The following is a 17,930-nucleotide window of genomic DNA, read 5'->3' as shown; positions in this document are numbered from 1 at the left end:
GATGGTTGATGCTCTCTGAAACATGTCATCCATGCACATATTCAGAATATAGGTCTTACCACAGGCAGAGACGTTTCTGTCTTCAGGATAGTATTAACAGCCACGTTCAGGCTCTGTTGACCCTTCTGACATGTGCAAGAACATACAAAACAAAATATTCCCACCTTAATTTTTGTTCACCTGCAAAATGGAGCCCAGGCCATAAGACAAAAGGGTGTTGAAGGAAAAGAACAGAGAAAATTAATGAAAATGAGGTAAAATGAACACATGAAGTTTAACTGTTAGGAAATAAGCTCACCGTCTTTCACTGATAAGGCACATGACAATGGCTCCATAGTGTTCCACACAATCATAGCTCCTGAGCTGGGACTTTTTGTCTTTCATGCAAACAGCACTTTCAGGGGCACCCAACATTGTCTGAATACCTCTTTAATGGCAGCAGGAAACACTGAGGCTGTGAAAGGAGTGCTAAGTGGCTGGCTCTGTAAATATCAGGAATGGGGATATTTCAGAACACGATTACTGAATGAGGTCAACAAAGCACAGGGATAAAGGAGATGTGGTTAAAATAGCCTAACCTGAATTTTCTAAAAGGCTTTTGAAAAATCCCTCATCAAAGGCTTCTATGGAAACCCAACAGTCAGAGCTTTAGGGAAGGTCTTTATGTTGATAAATAACTGGTTAAAAGACAGGGAACAGAAGGTAAGTAGGTTAGCCAGACAGCTCTTGCAATGGAGGGAGGTCATTAGTGGCATTCCACAGGGATTTGTGGAGGGGATGCAGTCGTTCATCATATTCCTAAGCAACCTGGTAAAATGGGTGAGCAGCGAGGTGAGAAGGCTTTATAATGATATTAAGTTATGCACAGTAATAGGGATGATGGCTTGCTGACTGTGAAGAACCGAGAAAGGTCCTTACGGAAGTAAGTCCCCAGGCAATAAATGGCAGATGAAATTCTTTGTAGATGAATGCAAAGTGATGCACAGGGGGCAAAACAATTCTAGGATCATTTATGAAACGATTGGCTCTCAGCTGACCATTATAGCTCAGGAGCAAGATTTTGAGGTTATGATAATATCGTATCATGAAAACATGCTCTTAGTGCCCCATATAGTCAACACCTGCCCGCCACAAATGTTAGGAACTATTAGGAAAGGAATAGAAAATAAGGGAACATCATTATATCACTGTAAAACTCATAGTTCATTCACACCTTGAGTACTGTGGACAGTTGTGATCTCCCTATGAAGAAGGACATAGCAAAACTGGAGAAATTGCAAAGAACGGCAATAAAGATAATCAAATACACGGAGAAACTTGTGTACAAGAAACAGCTTACTAGGCTAGAGATCATCAGCGTGAAGAAGGGATAAATTAGAATAACTGTGATATATGTCTACCAAATCACAAACATTAGGGAGAAAGCATACAGGGATGAAGTGTTTGCTGTCTCTTCAGTAAAGAACAAAAGGCATCAAATTAGGTTAGCAGGAAACAAGTTAAAACAAACAAAAGGGGGTGATTCCTTATACAGTGACCTCTGGAACTTGTTGCCAAATAATTCTGTGGATGCTAGAAAAAGTACTTGGGCTAAAGGTGAGATTGGGCAAGACCAGGAGGGAAGAGACATCCGTCAAGAGTTATTATATACACAAAACTGCATGCAGTTGGAGAGAGTATTAGAGGACACTACCATATATGATTGGCTTGTTCTTACTCTGCTGGTAGGCTTCTGCTTATAGTCACAGTTTGAGGCAGGATACTAGGTTGGATGGATTTTTAGTCTGACCAGATACGACTGTTATGTTCTTACAGATGTAGCCTGAGTTCTAACATGGTGCACATGACAGAAAGAAGTTCTGGTTTAGGAGTCCACAGATTTACTCTGTGCTTGCATGGCAGTAACCATTCACTTAAACCTGTCAGCTATTGACGTTAATAGCATCAAGGACCACGTGGACAGGCTTGAGCCCTCTAGAGTGTTCTTTATGAACCAGCCACAGGTCCCTCTACTAGCTACACTGTGACCAGCCATGTAAGCCATTTTAGTCTCATAAGATGGGAAAATACAGAAGCCTCCTTCACCAGAGGATGAAGATAAAAAATGCCTAATAGAGAAATGTGAATGAAAAGAACAGAACAAAATCTGTTTCTTTGACAACTAGCAAAGCCAGAACACATAATGGTGTGAGATTTGTCCTCTGGAATTATAAGACCGAAAACCTGGTCCATTTGGCCAGATAAGTACACTTCCTGGAGCTTTTTTGGCTAGCACTGAAAAACTCAGAGAACAGAAAATCCTGCTCGCAGAAGAACAGATAAGCTTTATCAAGGGGAGCAGCATTCCACAAGTTATATGTCATGATGTGGAGGCATGATCACCTAATGATGTGACTCTTTTGCCTGAGAAACTTCACAGAAGCCCAGGCAACTTGTGTATATGGGGGTCATTATCCAATTTCACTAATAAAGAAAGGTAGGTGTGGATTCATCACTCAGTAATAACCTTTTGAAATCCCAATACTACTAATTCCTCTGCTAAGATGATGAAAGACAGAAATGGTCCTGGGAGTCTTCATGGTCCCAAGCAAGGGAAGAGTCAAACTGAAATCAAGTGAAGGTGTCAGAAAGAACAGCCAGGAATTGTGGCAATGATTCAGCTTACACTCTAAAACATTGTGCCAAGTACTGTGCTAAAGCACAGTGCTGAGAGAAGTCTTGGCTTTGCCTTGTTAAAAAGAACATGCTGGTGCAGATTTGGTAAATACTAGTTTGATAAATAATAAGCTAAACCATCCCTTGAGTTTGTCATTGTTTCTGATGATGTGAGTCTGCAGTGTCTCTGCTGCTCAGGAATCTCTCAACCGTTCTCAGTTCCCTCTAGCAATTAACAAGGGAAAAGAGAATCTCAATTAAATTACCTTTCAGAAGGAAGGTAAATGGGAACAGAATCCCTTGCAAAGAGGATCAGCCCCTGATACATTCATAGAGATTAGTGCCAGCCTCTGGCTGAAGTTGACTGCTTCAGCTTCTGATAATCCTAGCAAGCAAGGTCTGAGGAAGATGTAACAAACTTCTACTGCTTAGAATCTTTCACACATATGTAGGGCCTGTAGGCAGGGATATGCCTTCAATGTCAACGCCAATGGCAGTTGGTAAGTAAATCTCTCAATGTGGTATGAGTGTCATTCATAGCACAAGGCCAATACGTAATCTTTGGAAAGCCCAAAAAGCCATCATCCAAAGTGGAGAACAACAGTTTTGACAGTCTAAAAGCCGACGGTGCCTGGAAAGAAGGAGGAAAGCAGGCTGTTCCACCTCACCAGGAGGCTGGAAAGAAGAGAGGAGGCTCTGGTCGTACTCCGCCTTCTGTGTCCATGTTCAGTGCCACGCACTCCTGTAGGTATACTCTGAGTATGCCATGCTCAGGACCGTGTCCCTCACAAAAACACAGCTGCAGCAGGTTGCTCATTTTTACAGAGAGGGTCAGGAGGCCACCCAACTCTAATCATCAGAGATTCTGCCCTGGAATCAGCTCCTTCCTCAGCCTGCTCACACTCTCCCAGAAGGTGGCCATAATTGCTAGTTTATACGTTTGGGTGGAATCCAACCTTTTTTTCAAAGCTAGCCTACTATGCCAAATCCTGTGGTGTCTGCCTCAAAAGCACTCTCCATGAGAACAGAATGCACATTTTATGAGAGCAGGAGAGCATGTCAAAGCAGGTGCAGCATATACTTCCCTGGCTTCAAAGAGGAAAAAGCGCAGAGAGATGGTTAGTGTATTGAACCCATTCCCCTCTTCACAGACTTATTTAGAACATCTAACACTACAGATTTCAGCAAAGATGATTACTAGTAGCAGAAGTTCCTGTCCAGAGGTACAAAGGAGAAGCTCCTATGCACCCATAGCATGGCCCCGTTCTCATTACACACAATGGAAGGAATATTGCTGATTTTATTAGGAATTGAGTCAGACCCTGTCAACAAGCTAGCCAGTGAGCTAGAAGTATTGAGGGGGAAGGCTCATTTCTGCCTTTTAAATCCAAACCAAACAGTAATCCAAAACATATTTTCCCATTTCAATCACTTCCCTGATTTAATAAGCCTCTCCTTGCTGTACTAGGGCAATATTATTGTTTATTGATTACTCATTTTTGAAATGGAACCCCATCTGTTCTGCTTTACTCCTGCTTATTTCCAAAGTTTCCAATTAAATAGGGAGTAAGATCTTAATTCCAGTATGGTTCAAATACACTGAAATGAAGGCTACAGCTGCTTTTTCATCTACTCCTTTGTAGTCTTAAGGATGGGTGGCTTCTTTACAGAAACTGCTTAAACATTAGAAAATATAAGCACTGCTGTGAATGGGAAGATCTGCAAAGGTTCCTTTACAGGTCTGTTTTTTCTTTCCTGTTTCCAAACAGGACTGGAGAACTTCATAAAATATAATAATCCCACAGAAGACTCATATCACTTTGATATCAACTCCATGCTGGGCTTGACATGCAGAAAGTCAAGCAAATTCAAATATTATAAACAACATGATAATTTCTGTTCATATAGAATAAGACTGCTAAAGTTAGGCTGTATGGGAGGTTTGCAGCAATGTACATGCACACGCACCAATGTACAGGTCCACTCTCTGTTACTAATACTTCTCTACCTGCATTGTAGCTTTTTTTGATGTTCCTAGGCTTAGCTGCCCTTAAACACTGTAACTTCCATTGAATGATTCATACACTTTGCCTAGAGATTTGCATTGCAGAAGCACTCTCACTATTCTCTTTTGGTCTGAAGATTTAAACACCAATCACCACACTTCTTAATTCTCCTAATCCAATCAAAGCATGTCCTAAAAAGCATTGACCCTCCAATTCCATGCCCTCTGCTCTTCCTGAAAGCTAACAGAACCAGGCTGGTTTGCAAACAGCCTCCCCTTTCCAAACTGCCTCTGCAGTTTCTCCCAGTCTCTCTCCCATTCTTTAGTGGTAACTCCATCCACCACTGGAACCTACTGTGGCACAACCCAGTTGTGCCTCTACTCCTGAAAAGACCTGAGAGGGCTTTGAGTACACAGAAAAGGATCAGGATTCTCGAGCCTCTTGAATCCAGCTGTTTCCATGCTTTATATAGTGCTGCATATAACAGTTTTTTTCAAAGAAAAGAGAAAAGAGGGACTGAAAAAATTGAACGTTATCTAATGTAGTGCAATTTGTATGTAATCTATCACTGGAGCTTTAAGTCACATATGTATGAAGAACACGACCCTTCTCAATTCAGCTTAGCTTATACATCATCTTTCCTTCCATAGTGGGGTAAAGCCCATAAAAAAAAAAGGGTCAAGCTAAAGGTATTCAGAAGTAGCCATGAATTTTATCACAGATTCACAAGAAATCCGCATTAATTGTCACATCAGTCAATGCACCAATTCTGCAATGTCCTTACTGTAATGTATGTACAGATGATTTGCTCTGTACACGCTTTTCATGGCCACCACTTCACAGAGCATAATTTGTCTTGGACAAACCACTGACACATACTGAACAATATGCTGAAAAAATCCTTGATGCTTTTTTTTTCTTCTGTCTGTTGTACAGTATGTTCCAAATACGTGGAGGATAGAAGACAGATTGACAGAAACTCGGATGACCCTTCTAAGACTATTCCTACAGTTTTATAGACTATAGTCTTAGCATCTTACAGTCCTTCCTGCTTGAAACTATTCCTACAGTGTTTTCTCTTTAACACATACCACAGTCCTAAAATTTATCCACCTTGGCTTGTTTCTTTGCTTACGTCAGAGATTATTGCAGTCACTAACTACATACAGTGCTAAGATCTTTTCCATCCATGTTTATGTCATATGTGATAAACATTCACCATCAGGCAATGTTCCCTGTGTTAACAAATTCCTCTAAAATTATCTTGATTCTTTTGAGTAAACAAAGAGAGGTATCAATGAATCATTAGGAAAAAAAATCTAGATTAATTAAAACCAATTCTGCAAGCTTAAAAATCATGGACTTCTTTCCCCAATTTAAATGAATGTCACAGCCATAACTGTTAAAATTCTTACCTACACTCATCATAAAAACCTAATCTTACTTAAAAAAAAAAAAAAAGGAATTCAGCTTTTATCACTTTGTGTTTAAGAAATGCTTTTCCTGAACAATAAAAACATGTGCAAATGCTTCCTTTTGTTCCCAGTTAGCTCTCATTTTCTGATTCTCTTTCACTAAGCTGATCTTTGGGTTGCCCATATTTCAGGGGAGAACCTTTGTAACAATTATAATCCAAGCTAAAACTTTATTCTTCTAAATCCTAAATCAGAGACAAACTTAATCTGATAGTTTCACATCAAATGGGCTACCTTCAAATTCTGGGATGTAACTGGCTTCTGTTCTTTCTCTCGTCTCCATCACTTTGTCACATATTTCAGTAAATTTTTCTTCTTTTTTAATCCTTTTCTTTAGACTTGTTTATCTCTAGACATTACTCACTGTTTCACCAGATAGCAAGTCTTGATGTTATTCCATAGCAAAGAAGGGCCACTGTGCTGTCCTCGCAGAAGTCAATTGCAAAATTCCCACTCACAACAGAAGAAATGAAATATTGCTCTGATACATTTTAACTGAAACTTTTCTGGACTCCCAGCTAATTAAATTCCCTGCCATTATGCTACTTCGCCTTTGTTGACTTTCCACTTGTCTGGGTTGAAATACTTGAATACTTCAAGAAATTTAGTTGTCTCTCTTCTCCTCTCCTCTTTCCCTTGAAACCAACAAACATATTCCTTTTCTTTTAAAATATAATATTACGTTTCTTACCATCCATGCTGTGACAAAATCTCCCATCCAAGTCCCAACTGCAGCTACCTTCATAAAATTTTCATTCCTGATGCCCATGAAGTCTGTTATAATGTATGCACTGTGGAAACAAGAACACAGACTGTAAGCTATACACATTTGCTTAATGCAGTTACAAAGAACTTGCTTTAGTGACAAAATTTATCATTAGCTGTGAAAGATTTCCCATTTCTTTCACAATCACTCTTTCTGCTACATCTGAGTCTTGACATAGAACTGAACAAGGATGGGTCAATTCCAATTAGAAACAGAAATGTGAATCTGATTTTACAGCCCATGCCCTTTTGAAGGTGCTAAGATAATGATAGGCAAAGGCTTTAGGATTATGTAAGGCTTCTGGAAATATAAACTGTTTTACACCTTTTACCTCTTCCTTTGTACAAATGGAATCAGTGACTTTGCAAAATCTTTATAAAGAAAAATGAAAATCTTTAAGTTCTCTTTAAAAAGATAATTGAGCCACTTGACTTTTCACTCTACCAGTTATATAACCACATTTTTTTTAACAAAAGAGTGCAAACGAGCTTTGCAGAATTTCAGTCAGGTGTCACTGTTTCTTGATTTATACAATGTATTTTCATAGATATATTTTACTAAATCCAAAAGAAGCATTTCCATTCTGCTTAAATAATGCAACAGATAGGGTTTAAAACCTCACGCAATAATTTGACCTCTACTTTCAAGTTCATCAAGATGCTATAAGGACAATTAAGAAGGTAAAGTTACTTGTGCGGGATTAAAACCTTTGTGAAAAAATCATAGCTTTTAATATAATCATATCCTTTGCTAAAAGACTTTGATAGTGTTTAAGAGAAGACTTTCCTCAAGAGCTAACACATTGAATAATTATAGCAATTATATTTTAACTTCCCAAGAGAAATCTTTGTTTTCAAGATACCTGTAAACATCGCTTATATAATGTTATGCCTATTTAAGGGTGCGCACAAGTGACCTAGTTGCTTGTAACAACTTCCTTGAACATTGTGTTATCCATTATTCAAATCTTACTATTATTATATACCAAATGTTGTAATGTCTAGGAGCTAACGGACCATATCCCTGCAACTGGATCAATGCAAGCTGATCCCACTTTCTGGGGAAGCCCTATTAAAATCTAAATACTTGATGATAGAGGGTCTTGCTAGCACAAATCCATGCATAGCACTGTATCACTTCTTAGATACAAGTTAGTATGTTCTAGAGTTGAAATACTAATGTCACTGAATAGTTTCATGACATATGTAAAATGGCATACCCTAAAGGCTCTTTTCATTATACACGTCATGAGCTTTTGGCTAATATGTCACTTACAAAAATACCACACCTTTTTTTTCATCTGTTGAACAGCATATAAATGCTGGCTCAGATTTTCTGCTGGAATTATAAAAAAAAAAACAACACATTTTTTTCCAAGCTATTTTTAATTATGTTCCTTGTAGTTAATAAGATCATCAACATTCTAAATTCACCATGTTGTAAATAAGGATGTAACAACACAAGAACAGCTACACTGGGTCAGCCTAAAGTCTCCTTATTCCAACACCCTGTCTCCAAGAGAGGGCAACAGCAGATACCTAGGGAAGACTGTGAGAGTAGGCAAGCACACCCCTCCCACATATATTCTCCCAGCCTCTTTATAACTGGGAAACATTTGGAATTCCTTTTTTTCCTGCATCTTGGGTATGCCATTCTTGTAGCATCCGTGAAGGTGAAAAATTGTCAAGCCTGCACTCCTTAAGAAGGTGTCTCATTAACAAAGAAGGCACGACAGTAAACGTCGGTTGTAAGGACTGGCCCCCAAAAGCAAACCATATCTTTATCTTTTTCATCAGTGTGAAACACATACAAAACCCCCACAGTTCTCACCTTTTTTATTCCCATTTCTCTTATGCATTATACATTCTCATATGCATTATACATGATTACAGGTGTACAGAAACTGAATGAACACTTGCACAACGCTCCTGAAAAACGGGCCACTTGGGTAACCCTTGTAGCCCCGTTGCATATAGTGGGCCTGCCACAGCCACGCATGGCAGGCTGATGTACACAAGACGGGTTATCCAAAAAGGCTGAGAGGTCACTCATCACTGAATGTAGGCATTAACAAGTAGAAGAGATATCTAACCAGACATAAGCTACTTTTTTAATGGAAATTGAAATTCTCCATGTAGTCACTTGTTTCTACGAATGTTAAAAGTACCTGAAGGCTTATAATAAGGTTGGATGACGTGGATATGATACTTAATACACAGAAATGCCTTATAAGCACCAGATCATTCTAACAGTCCTGTTTGTAATTTGAAACATGAACATTTGCAACATGAAAGAATCCAAGAAGCCTAGTATAAATTGTGCATTGTAGTCTATAAGTAATTAATGCCTAAATTAAATATGCAAATTGACAGACCTTCAGTTAGAGTTAAAATAGCATATTATTATAAAGAAACTCTTAAGAACATAATCTGTGCATATTATAAGTGCATTTACCAATTAAAATACAGGTACAACTTTTTATGGAACAGGGAAAATATTTTTAGCACTGTCATTATCTTATTAGAAATAGTAATGAAATACACTGCATTTTATTAACTATTTTATTAACTATTAGCATTACATCCTGTGTCTCTTATGCTCTCTGCAGTATTATTTTCAGTTTAAAACACAAAGAGAAATTGACTTTTTAAAAATATGGATTTTTGCCTGCTAAAAATGAAAAAATGCTCCATTTTTAATTTTCAGGTTTTAGTTTAAATATAAATGAGAGTAGTTGACATTTTTGAAAAAGCCGTGCTTGCCTGATGATGTCACCAGGATAGATAATTTAACAGTACCAAAAGTAAAATCAATTCTATTGTGGAAAAATCCCCACTTTTTCCTAGCTTTAGCTAGTGATTAGAGGAGTTTTCAATAATCGGTTACTCTGCTTCCTGGCTAGGAGCCATGTCTGCACCTTGCAGGAGGGCTAATAGCTGTTGGGTTCCAGTTAACTGTCATGGTCAGCCCAGATTTTCTATAGCTTGTCAAAAGGCTTCTGTTTACTATGCCATACTTGTATTCTGTAGCAAGGTACATCCATATTGCATGAATAGCACAATCTAAGAAAACACTGAGTGGAAAAACACAGCAGTTAAAGCTCATAACAGAGTAAAAAGCTCTTCAGAAACGGACAGGATAAGTGTAAATAATTAAAGGCTGAGGAGCCAATACTCGTGAATGTTATAGATAAAGGACAAGTTTGCGATTGGGATTTGGGACAAACCCACTATTAACCTTTGACAGTAAAACTGGAAGCTGCAAAGTCAGGGAAATTGCTCTTTGCAGGCCAAAGCCTATGGAAGGTAGACCACAATTTTGACAGAGTAATACAAAACAGGGGAACCGAAAGACAAAAGAGACTTGAGACACATAGTTCTAAAACAGAGTCCAAAAAACCCTGTCACAAGGTGCTGCCGATATCCATGTTGTTGCAAAAGGTAAGTTAATAACAGTGAGTCAGCTAAAAGATTTATGAGCCAAATGTATTTGATCGCTTTTCTGGAGTTAGCAGCAGAGCGTGCACAGAACAGACAAAGAGGGAAACAACTGTACTAGCCCAGAGAAATTGTTCAAAGGAAGATATCAGAGCATTTTTTCAAAGAAGGATGACACTTTAGCAGCTGCCAAAATGACAAGCAGTCTGAAAGCAAATGGAACGTTTTTATTTTTAAGTTGGATAACAATGTACAAGCCACCATGGTGCTATCAACATTATTCTAGGCATTGGAATAAAAGTCATGGCTGAAACTTAGTGCCAAGATGGTGTTTTCTTGACCATCACAGCAATCTAAAACTGGGATATAGCTTGAATTTAGACACTTAAATTTAAGGGTAAGTCAGGGATCCAAATGCTCAGTGGAGCCTAGTCAGAATAGTCAAAGCAGATTAGAGCATGATTTGTCCTTACACTAATGTAGACATGCTGGGTGAAGGATTTGTTTGCCTTCTGTTACTGCAGGATGGCTAGCATGTCAAAGCAGCATGTTTACGTATCAAAAGGCATTGCTAGACCTATGTGACTAAATAATTCCAGGTGCTGTGACATATCCTGGTCTCCAGATGATAATCCAGAGAGATCTGGATTTCTTGTAGGGCCTGTGACACATCTGACAACCCAGACACATCTGAACCGAACCCTAGGTCTCCATGGACTGCAGTGAGAGCACAGACACTTTGGGTAAGTTTCAGTTGCCTTTTAATGCCGTATTAGCCACCTTGATGCATCTTAACTACACTTCAGCTGGCTCTTTATACACTCTGGAGAACCTAAGGCACTGGGTTGGCACACAGCACACAGGGCACATTCTGTAGAGTCTACAAGAACTGCACCCATAGAAAGTGGTAACTTAAGGCTCTTTGAAAAGGAAGGGAGGCCTAGATATCTTTTACGCTGAGTGATAAAAAGTATGTACATGTTCTGCAGTGTGATATGTGCTTTTCTGAGGCAGTTTTATTATGTGGCATTCACCCTAAATAGCTGATTATCTATATGGAACTCATCTTCCTCGGTGCACCGGACTTTCCTCGGACAAAGTGAAATGCCTTGACAATGGCCAACAAATGACAGCATGGGAGTTCACGCAGGCTGCAAAGAAGTATGTGTTTAGACGTGGTACCACAAGCTTCCATTACTCTTAATTTAGCTGAGGCAAAGAGTGTCAGAATAACTGAAAACATACATAAAAGACTGCAGACACAGTTCCTGATCTATATTTGTCACTCTAAAATGACAGAATGGCAAATGAGACACTTGGTAGCACTTTGCTCAGCTGAAAAGTTATCCCTCTACTGCTAGAAACTGAAGTCAGAGCCACAGGGAACTGGAAGATGCACAGAGACAAGAAGACCTGCTGTCCTATAAATTGGCATATCATAATGAGAATGGCATAATATGTAGCTACCTACAAACAGTACAGAGAGCACAACAGCTCGCCATACAGTCCCTAACCATCCCCAGTACGCACTTCAGAGGCACAGATGAAACTTTTTCTATGACACCAGAACAGAGAGAATTAAGAGGCACTGAACCAGGGATTTTGCTTGACAAGACGTCAAAGAGGTAACAGCCACAAGAGGCTCAGCAGGCTAATCTCCAAGACACAACAAAACTAGGATGCAAAAATGGCTTGGCCATAGCGAGACAGATCCATGGCACAGTGCAGAACACCTGAAACTGATGGATTGATGCTGTAACTGAGCACTGCTGGTTGGTAACTTATTTATACTTTTTTTTTTTTTTAAATCAGGCAACGGAATGGTGATTCTGAAAACCTCTGCTCATCAGTCTACAGGCATGATGGCTGCCTAACTTACTCTGGGGACTTGGCTTTTAAAGCTCCCAAGCCATTTAAAGTTCTGCTGCTAGGCATGTACAGGAGCTGCTCACTCTCCACAGGAATAAGCCATTTGGCTTCTAGCTCGCATCTTATACTGATTGATATCCATAAAGTGGTTATTCCTCCACTTGGTTTGCCTGCGGAGCTCCATCTGTGAAGTGTTTTGCAAGCCTGCCTATAAGACAAGGCCCATTGAAAAATGCAGCAATTGCATTTCTGTTAATGTAGAAGAGGTATATGCACATAACTTAAATGGCTGGGAACACATGAGATCCAATCCCTATTCCAAGGGACACTGGTTCAATGCCTTTCAAAGTCAGAGAACTGCGTCACTCTCAATAAGAAAAGAAAAGGTGATGACCAACTCCTATTAGGACAGTAGATTTTTTGTATATGGCACTCACCAAGAGGATGAGAAAAGTGTGTTTCAACCTCCTTTAGGTGAGGGGTAACCGAAGCTGTATATTCCATGTCTTGTGCAAGTATCGTCTTTTCCCTTTCCCTTTTCTCCACTTTTAGAGAAGTGGAATGGATGCTACTGATCAGGATAGGAGTTTGGATTAGATCACAAGTACAGTCTTAATTAAGGTGCTTCAAGCAAGTTGGGACAGGATTTAAAATATATTTGTGTCCTTAATATAGCTTCTTTATTGCAAATTGTAGGAGTTTCTTGTTCCCTGTGTGGTTTTTTGTGGATCCTATGCCAACAACTCTCAAGCACTTGATGCCCAATACAGTCTGGCCTTCTCTTTAGGGACCAGGTGGTATTAATACAGATTAACTTTTGCTTAATGACGCTAGTCTTCCTAGGCTGTCTCCATAATCAAAGGATTTGACAGCAGTTCAGAGCAGGATGTTACTTTAGATGATTTTCACATATGGCATCACTAAGGGTCAACAGCTTGCTTCTAAAGGATTTGCAAAAGGCAACTCATAATGGTAGGGCTACTGCCAGGACATGTGAGAGGCTCCATCTCTACTGGGAAAATCTTAGGGATCTGCCAATTCAAAAGTATTAAGGACCTCCACTGTGGGAGGAATGCGGTCTCCCTGGGCTAAAGGTAAACTTTGGTGAGTGTTGACACATACTCCCAGCAAGTTTAAATGGCAGGATTTGCTACACCTACATTTTTTTTTATGTCAAACCTTAAATCACATAAATAAAATCAGAGACAAGCAGTGGCTGAGTTGGGAACTTAACCCAGATTTCTCCCCTCTCAGATGAGCAACTTTCTCCATCGTTACGTAAGTGCTTTGATGAAAATGCTGTACTACCCCTACAGACTCCCCTACAAAGCACTTCTATGGACAGGATAGTCTGGGAAAAAGCATTAAAGGTGCCTGACGAAAGATTTCAACAGATTGATTTTTCAAATTTATTATATCCATAAGACATCTTTTCCAAATTTTCAACGATTTTTGCTGTTCTTATGCAATGTGTATCATCACATATATATTCTGTTTAGTCAGACAAAAGAAAAACAATGGCTGCAGAGTGCATTTAGCATCCTTCTGCAGCAAATAATAAAGGTTACACTACTCAGCCAAGGACAGGTTGTCTGAAATGCTTCTAAAGTTGTGCTACTAGATGAATGCTCACCTAAGGGCACATAGTGATAGGACAAGGGGTAATGGCTTTAAACTGAAAGAGGGTAGATTTAGATTAGATGTAAGGAAAAAGTTCTTCACTGTGAGGGTGGTGAGGCACTGGAAGAGGTTGCCCAGAGAGGTTGTGGCTGCCCCATCCCTGGCAGTGTTCAGGGCCAGGTTGGATGGGGCTTGGAGCAACCTGGTCTAGTGGAAGGTGTCCCTGCCCATGGCAGGGGGGTTGGACTAGATGATCTTTAAAGGTTTCTTCCAACCCAAACCATTCTATGTTTCTATGATTCTAAATATCCATAGGACAGTCTTACCAGCCCCCACCACACGCTCAGACACGAGCACTGCAGCTGTTTACATCTAGCTGTTTATGCTTCCACTTAAACTCTATAACCACTGCATAAGTTGTTTTTACTGAAGCAATGAAATAAAGGGTTGCCTCTTACATGTCTGTTTGGTACTACAGGAGAGGATTAAGATATTTACTTACTGCTAAGTGAATTGTTTATTGGAAATTGTTTTAGCAGACAATCAAACAAGTTAAGAGAACCATGACAAGTTAAGACAACCGTGTCACTTTTTAGGATCTCTTTCAATAGACTAGTAAAATTCTGCAAGTAATCCACAAGACTGTAGTACAAGCTGGTACATTGCATGCCTTATTTGATTCACTCCATTTGCCTATATACTATGGTATCAAAATAGTTTTACAGTACAAAGGTCTAAAGTGCTAGCACAGGTGCCCAGGGACACAAATAGAACAAGTGGCCTTGGGCATACTCATTCTGAAGGTTTAAAGAGGATCTTGACTCACCATACTGTAACACACTCTGCAGACATACACATTTGCAGTCCTAGCCCTTGCCGTACGCATCCTGAGAAGGATAATGAGTGTTGATTTCCAACACATTGCTAAACAGCAAGCTAAATTATACACATGTACATTGAAGAAAAATGTATACTCAGGGTTTCTAAAATTTAGAAAAATGTTGTAAACTGTTTTGGTTTTGGGGTTTTTTTTTACATTTAACATTCTGTAAATGTAGGTTTTAACATTTTGTTAAATGTAGGTTTGCTTATCTTAAAATGCAGATAATTTGTTTGGCAAGTGACATTTAAAAATAGCTACTAAAATTTGAAAATAACATTAACAGAGAACTAAGGAATATAACAAGCAATGCATTTGGGAAGGTTAAGTTAGGTTAGTAATTCAGCAAGAGAGACGCAGTAAAATATTTTCTTTTAAATAAATACTTGCTTTGTTTTTAAACTTGGCGAGATACTGGTAAGAATGGCTTTGAACGATGCTGCACTGGCTGAACTCTTCAGAATGAGACATGGCTTACACACATCCATTCCCAGTGTTGACATTTCAGTACAGCTAAGAAGGGATAAGGACAGATGTGCAGCAATATTCTCAGAACTGGCAGTTGCAACAAAAAAATTATTCACTTTAAAAAAAAAAAAAAAAAGAGAATTGCTCATCTCATTGCCAGAATATAAACAAAATTTAATGATGTGGTTGGAAATTTACCACTTTGACCAAATGCTCTGACATTTAAAACTTCTGTGAATTCCAGAAAAATCTTTGTACTTTCTATCCGTTTCAGTTTTAGGGATGGCAGAGAAGTTTAAATGCATTATTATAATGCTGAATAAAATAGCAACTGCAGTATTATTGCTATTCAGAAAGAGAAAATTAGAACAATTTACAGTTGCTACAAAACACTGGATGGACTCTGCTTGTAAATAGCAGCCCAACTGAGAAAGCGAAAGCAGATACATATTGCAGCAAATTTTAGTAGAAACTTGTTAGTATTAGCAGATAATGCAACTTTACATATTAATCATTTTTACCTTATTAAACTTCCTTGAACCATTGATAAACAGATTTTTTATATAATTTAAAATAATGAAATGCCAGAAAACTACAAACAACATCGTAAGTTAATGAACTGGAACTGAGGGAACAAAGAAAGGCTGGCACAGAATCTCTGCTGACAGATTCTCAGCAATCATAACCGAAAAAAATTTGAGCTGGCTCTGAAAAAAAATTATAAGCCCATAATGTAAAATAAAGTTGTGAAAATTTCTTACGGGTTTACTTTTTAAAAATTTATTATAAACAAAGTAGATTTTTTTCCTTATTTAATGACAATGTTTTAAGGCTTTATAAAGACTAATATTAGTTTGAATTTCAAGGGTCTACTGTAGTGATTGGGTGAAGCAAGGCCCATGTGCCTTCTTTCAAGATTTTATGTTCAGGAACCATGAATACCCTGCAGCTGAATGACAAATGGCCAAAGGACTGTCCTTTCAGCATGGACCACGGGACTTCTAGTGCTTTACTGAACACTGGAAGACATTGCAAGAACCTATATATTTGTGACTGGAACGAGGTGAGATGCTTCACTACAGCAAATGTTGGACCAGTATTTGAACCTCTTAGACGGAGTCTGAATTTGAGAAGTAACTGGAAATACGGATGAATGCAACCTGCATATGGATGCCCATTTTTAAAGCAGTGGAGACTGATATATGACTCACATTACAATTTGTGTCAAAGTACGTAAACATGTGGTAGAGGAGTGTAATTGATGCTAAATAGGCTAAAATGACTTTTTTTTACTATATCAGTACTGTGTGGCAAGTTTTAATTTTGACATTTTTGTTTCCAGAGTTTTGCTGCAGAGACATGTCAGAGTATCTGAAGCAGAGAAGACATCCTTTATAGGCTAGAAGGTGATTTCCCTGACACCAGGCTTTAAATGACAATTTCAAATCCATTCACATTACCTTTTACATAAGATATGAAGATATTTGATTTGGCTTGTGTGCTTGTACTGCCAGGGCTGATGGTACCTCTGTCTCTTTCTTCAAAGTTATCAGGAATAAAAAATGGTCAGGAGCATTTCACTATTATTATAAAATGGTAGGTCATGCAGAGTCTCCAATCACTTGAAGTAACATATTGCTTTTAATAGATTGGGGGGGGAATTAAAATCTGAAAATACAAACATATTTACAAAATACAAAAAACTTGCCAGTTCTCGAATTGAAAATAATCTTGTGGTTTGATTTAAAAATTAAGTTACTTATACTTAGAAATACTTAGCTTGATTTTTTTTAACCTGTTTCTATGATCATTCCAGCTTTCTTTCCAAATCTGCGTATCATAAGCATTTTAATTATTTTAATTTCTTTTGCTGGTTTGGGACAGGAGATCCTTCTAATCCGCAAAAACTCTTGGGAGACTGAAAAAATGTTTCATGTCCAAATCACTTTGGATTAGCATTTATTGTGCAAGTTTTTTCTTTCAGAAAAATGTATTTCTAACCCAAATTACAGTACCGAATAAGGTCAGATATTCCTTTAGAGGATTCAAAGTTTAACTACCGATATGAAAACGTTCAACAGTAAGGTAATTTAAGGCTAAATTACATCTGAATAGTATCAAAACTGATTTACCAATTTTCCATTTTCTATTTAAATATTATTCTTTCACAAGAAACTTCTCACATTTTCTTATGAATCAAGTACACAGTATGTAAGCAAATTTGTGAGAGAACGACCATGTAGGTTCTGTAATGACTATTTTAAATTGTCCAATCCAATTTGGGACTTTGTATCATGATTGTTCAAATTGTAAAAAATACTACAGAAGTATCAAGGTTGTAGAACAGGTGATTCAACTAAACTGATGTTCTAAAAATAAGTATTTCTTTGAATTATTCTCTATGAAGATAAGTAACATTTGAAATGAATAAGTCAGGAACAAGACCAGTCGGTGATAACATCTGAGACTGGATGGATGGATGGTGGGGAAGAGTCCTGCTACTTTGCATTGCAGAAGTATAAATTTACTAAAAAAGGAACAGTGACTAAGTAATACCTGCCTTGGAGCTTGTGGGATGTTTGCTGAATGAGTAGCAAGGAGATTGGACTTCATGGAAGTTTAAGGATAAGATGAAGATTTTTTAAGTATTAGATTATTGACAGATCCATGAAGTAAGCAATTACTAATAATTAAATAAAGCAGGTAAAATCACAGAAAAAAAATAGGTTGGAAGGAAACTCAAGGGATGAACAT

General features: G+C 38.3%; 1 protein-coding gene across 5 annotated transcripts in view; it reads right to left on the bottom strand.

Moving 5' to 3' along the window:
• TMEM117 (transmembrane protein 117) overlaps nt 1-17,930 on the bottom strand; it is a 238,258-nt gene that overhangs the window by 116,624 nt on the left and 103,704 nt on the right. For all 5 annotated transcript variants that reach the window (XM_030013218.2, XM_030013219.2, XM_030013221.2 and 2 more), the window contains one exon: nt 6,828-6,927. In XM_030013218.2, the coding sequence (XP_029869078.1) occupies nt 6,828-6,927 (100 nt within the window). The remainder of the gene's footprint in view (nt 1-6,827; nt 6,928-17,930) is intronic.

Source organism: Aquila chrysaetos, chromosome 5 (genome assembly GCF_900496995.4).
Source record: "Aquila chrysaetos chrysaetos chromosome 5, bAquChr1.4, whole genome shotgun sequence".
NCBI classification, from domain to species: Eukaryota; Metazoa; Chordata; class Aves; order Accipitriformes; family Accipitridae; genus Aquila; species Aquila chrysaetos.
This window is presented reverse-complemented; position numbering and strand designations above follow the sequence as displayed.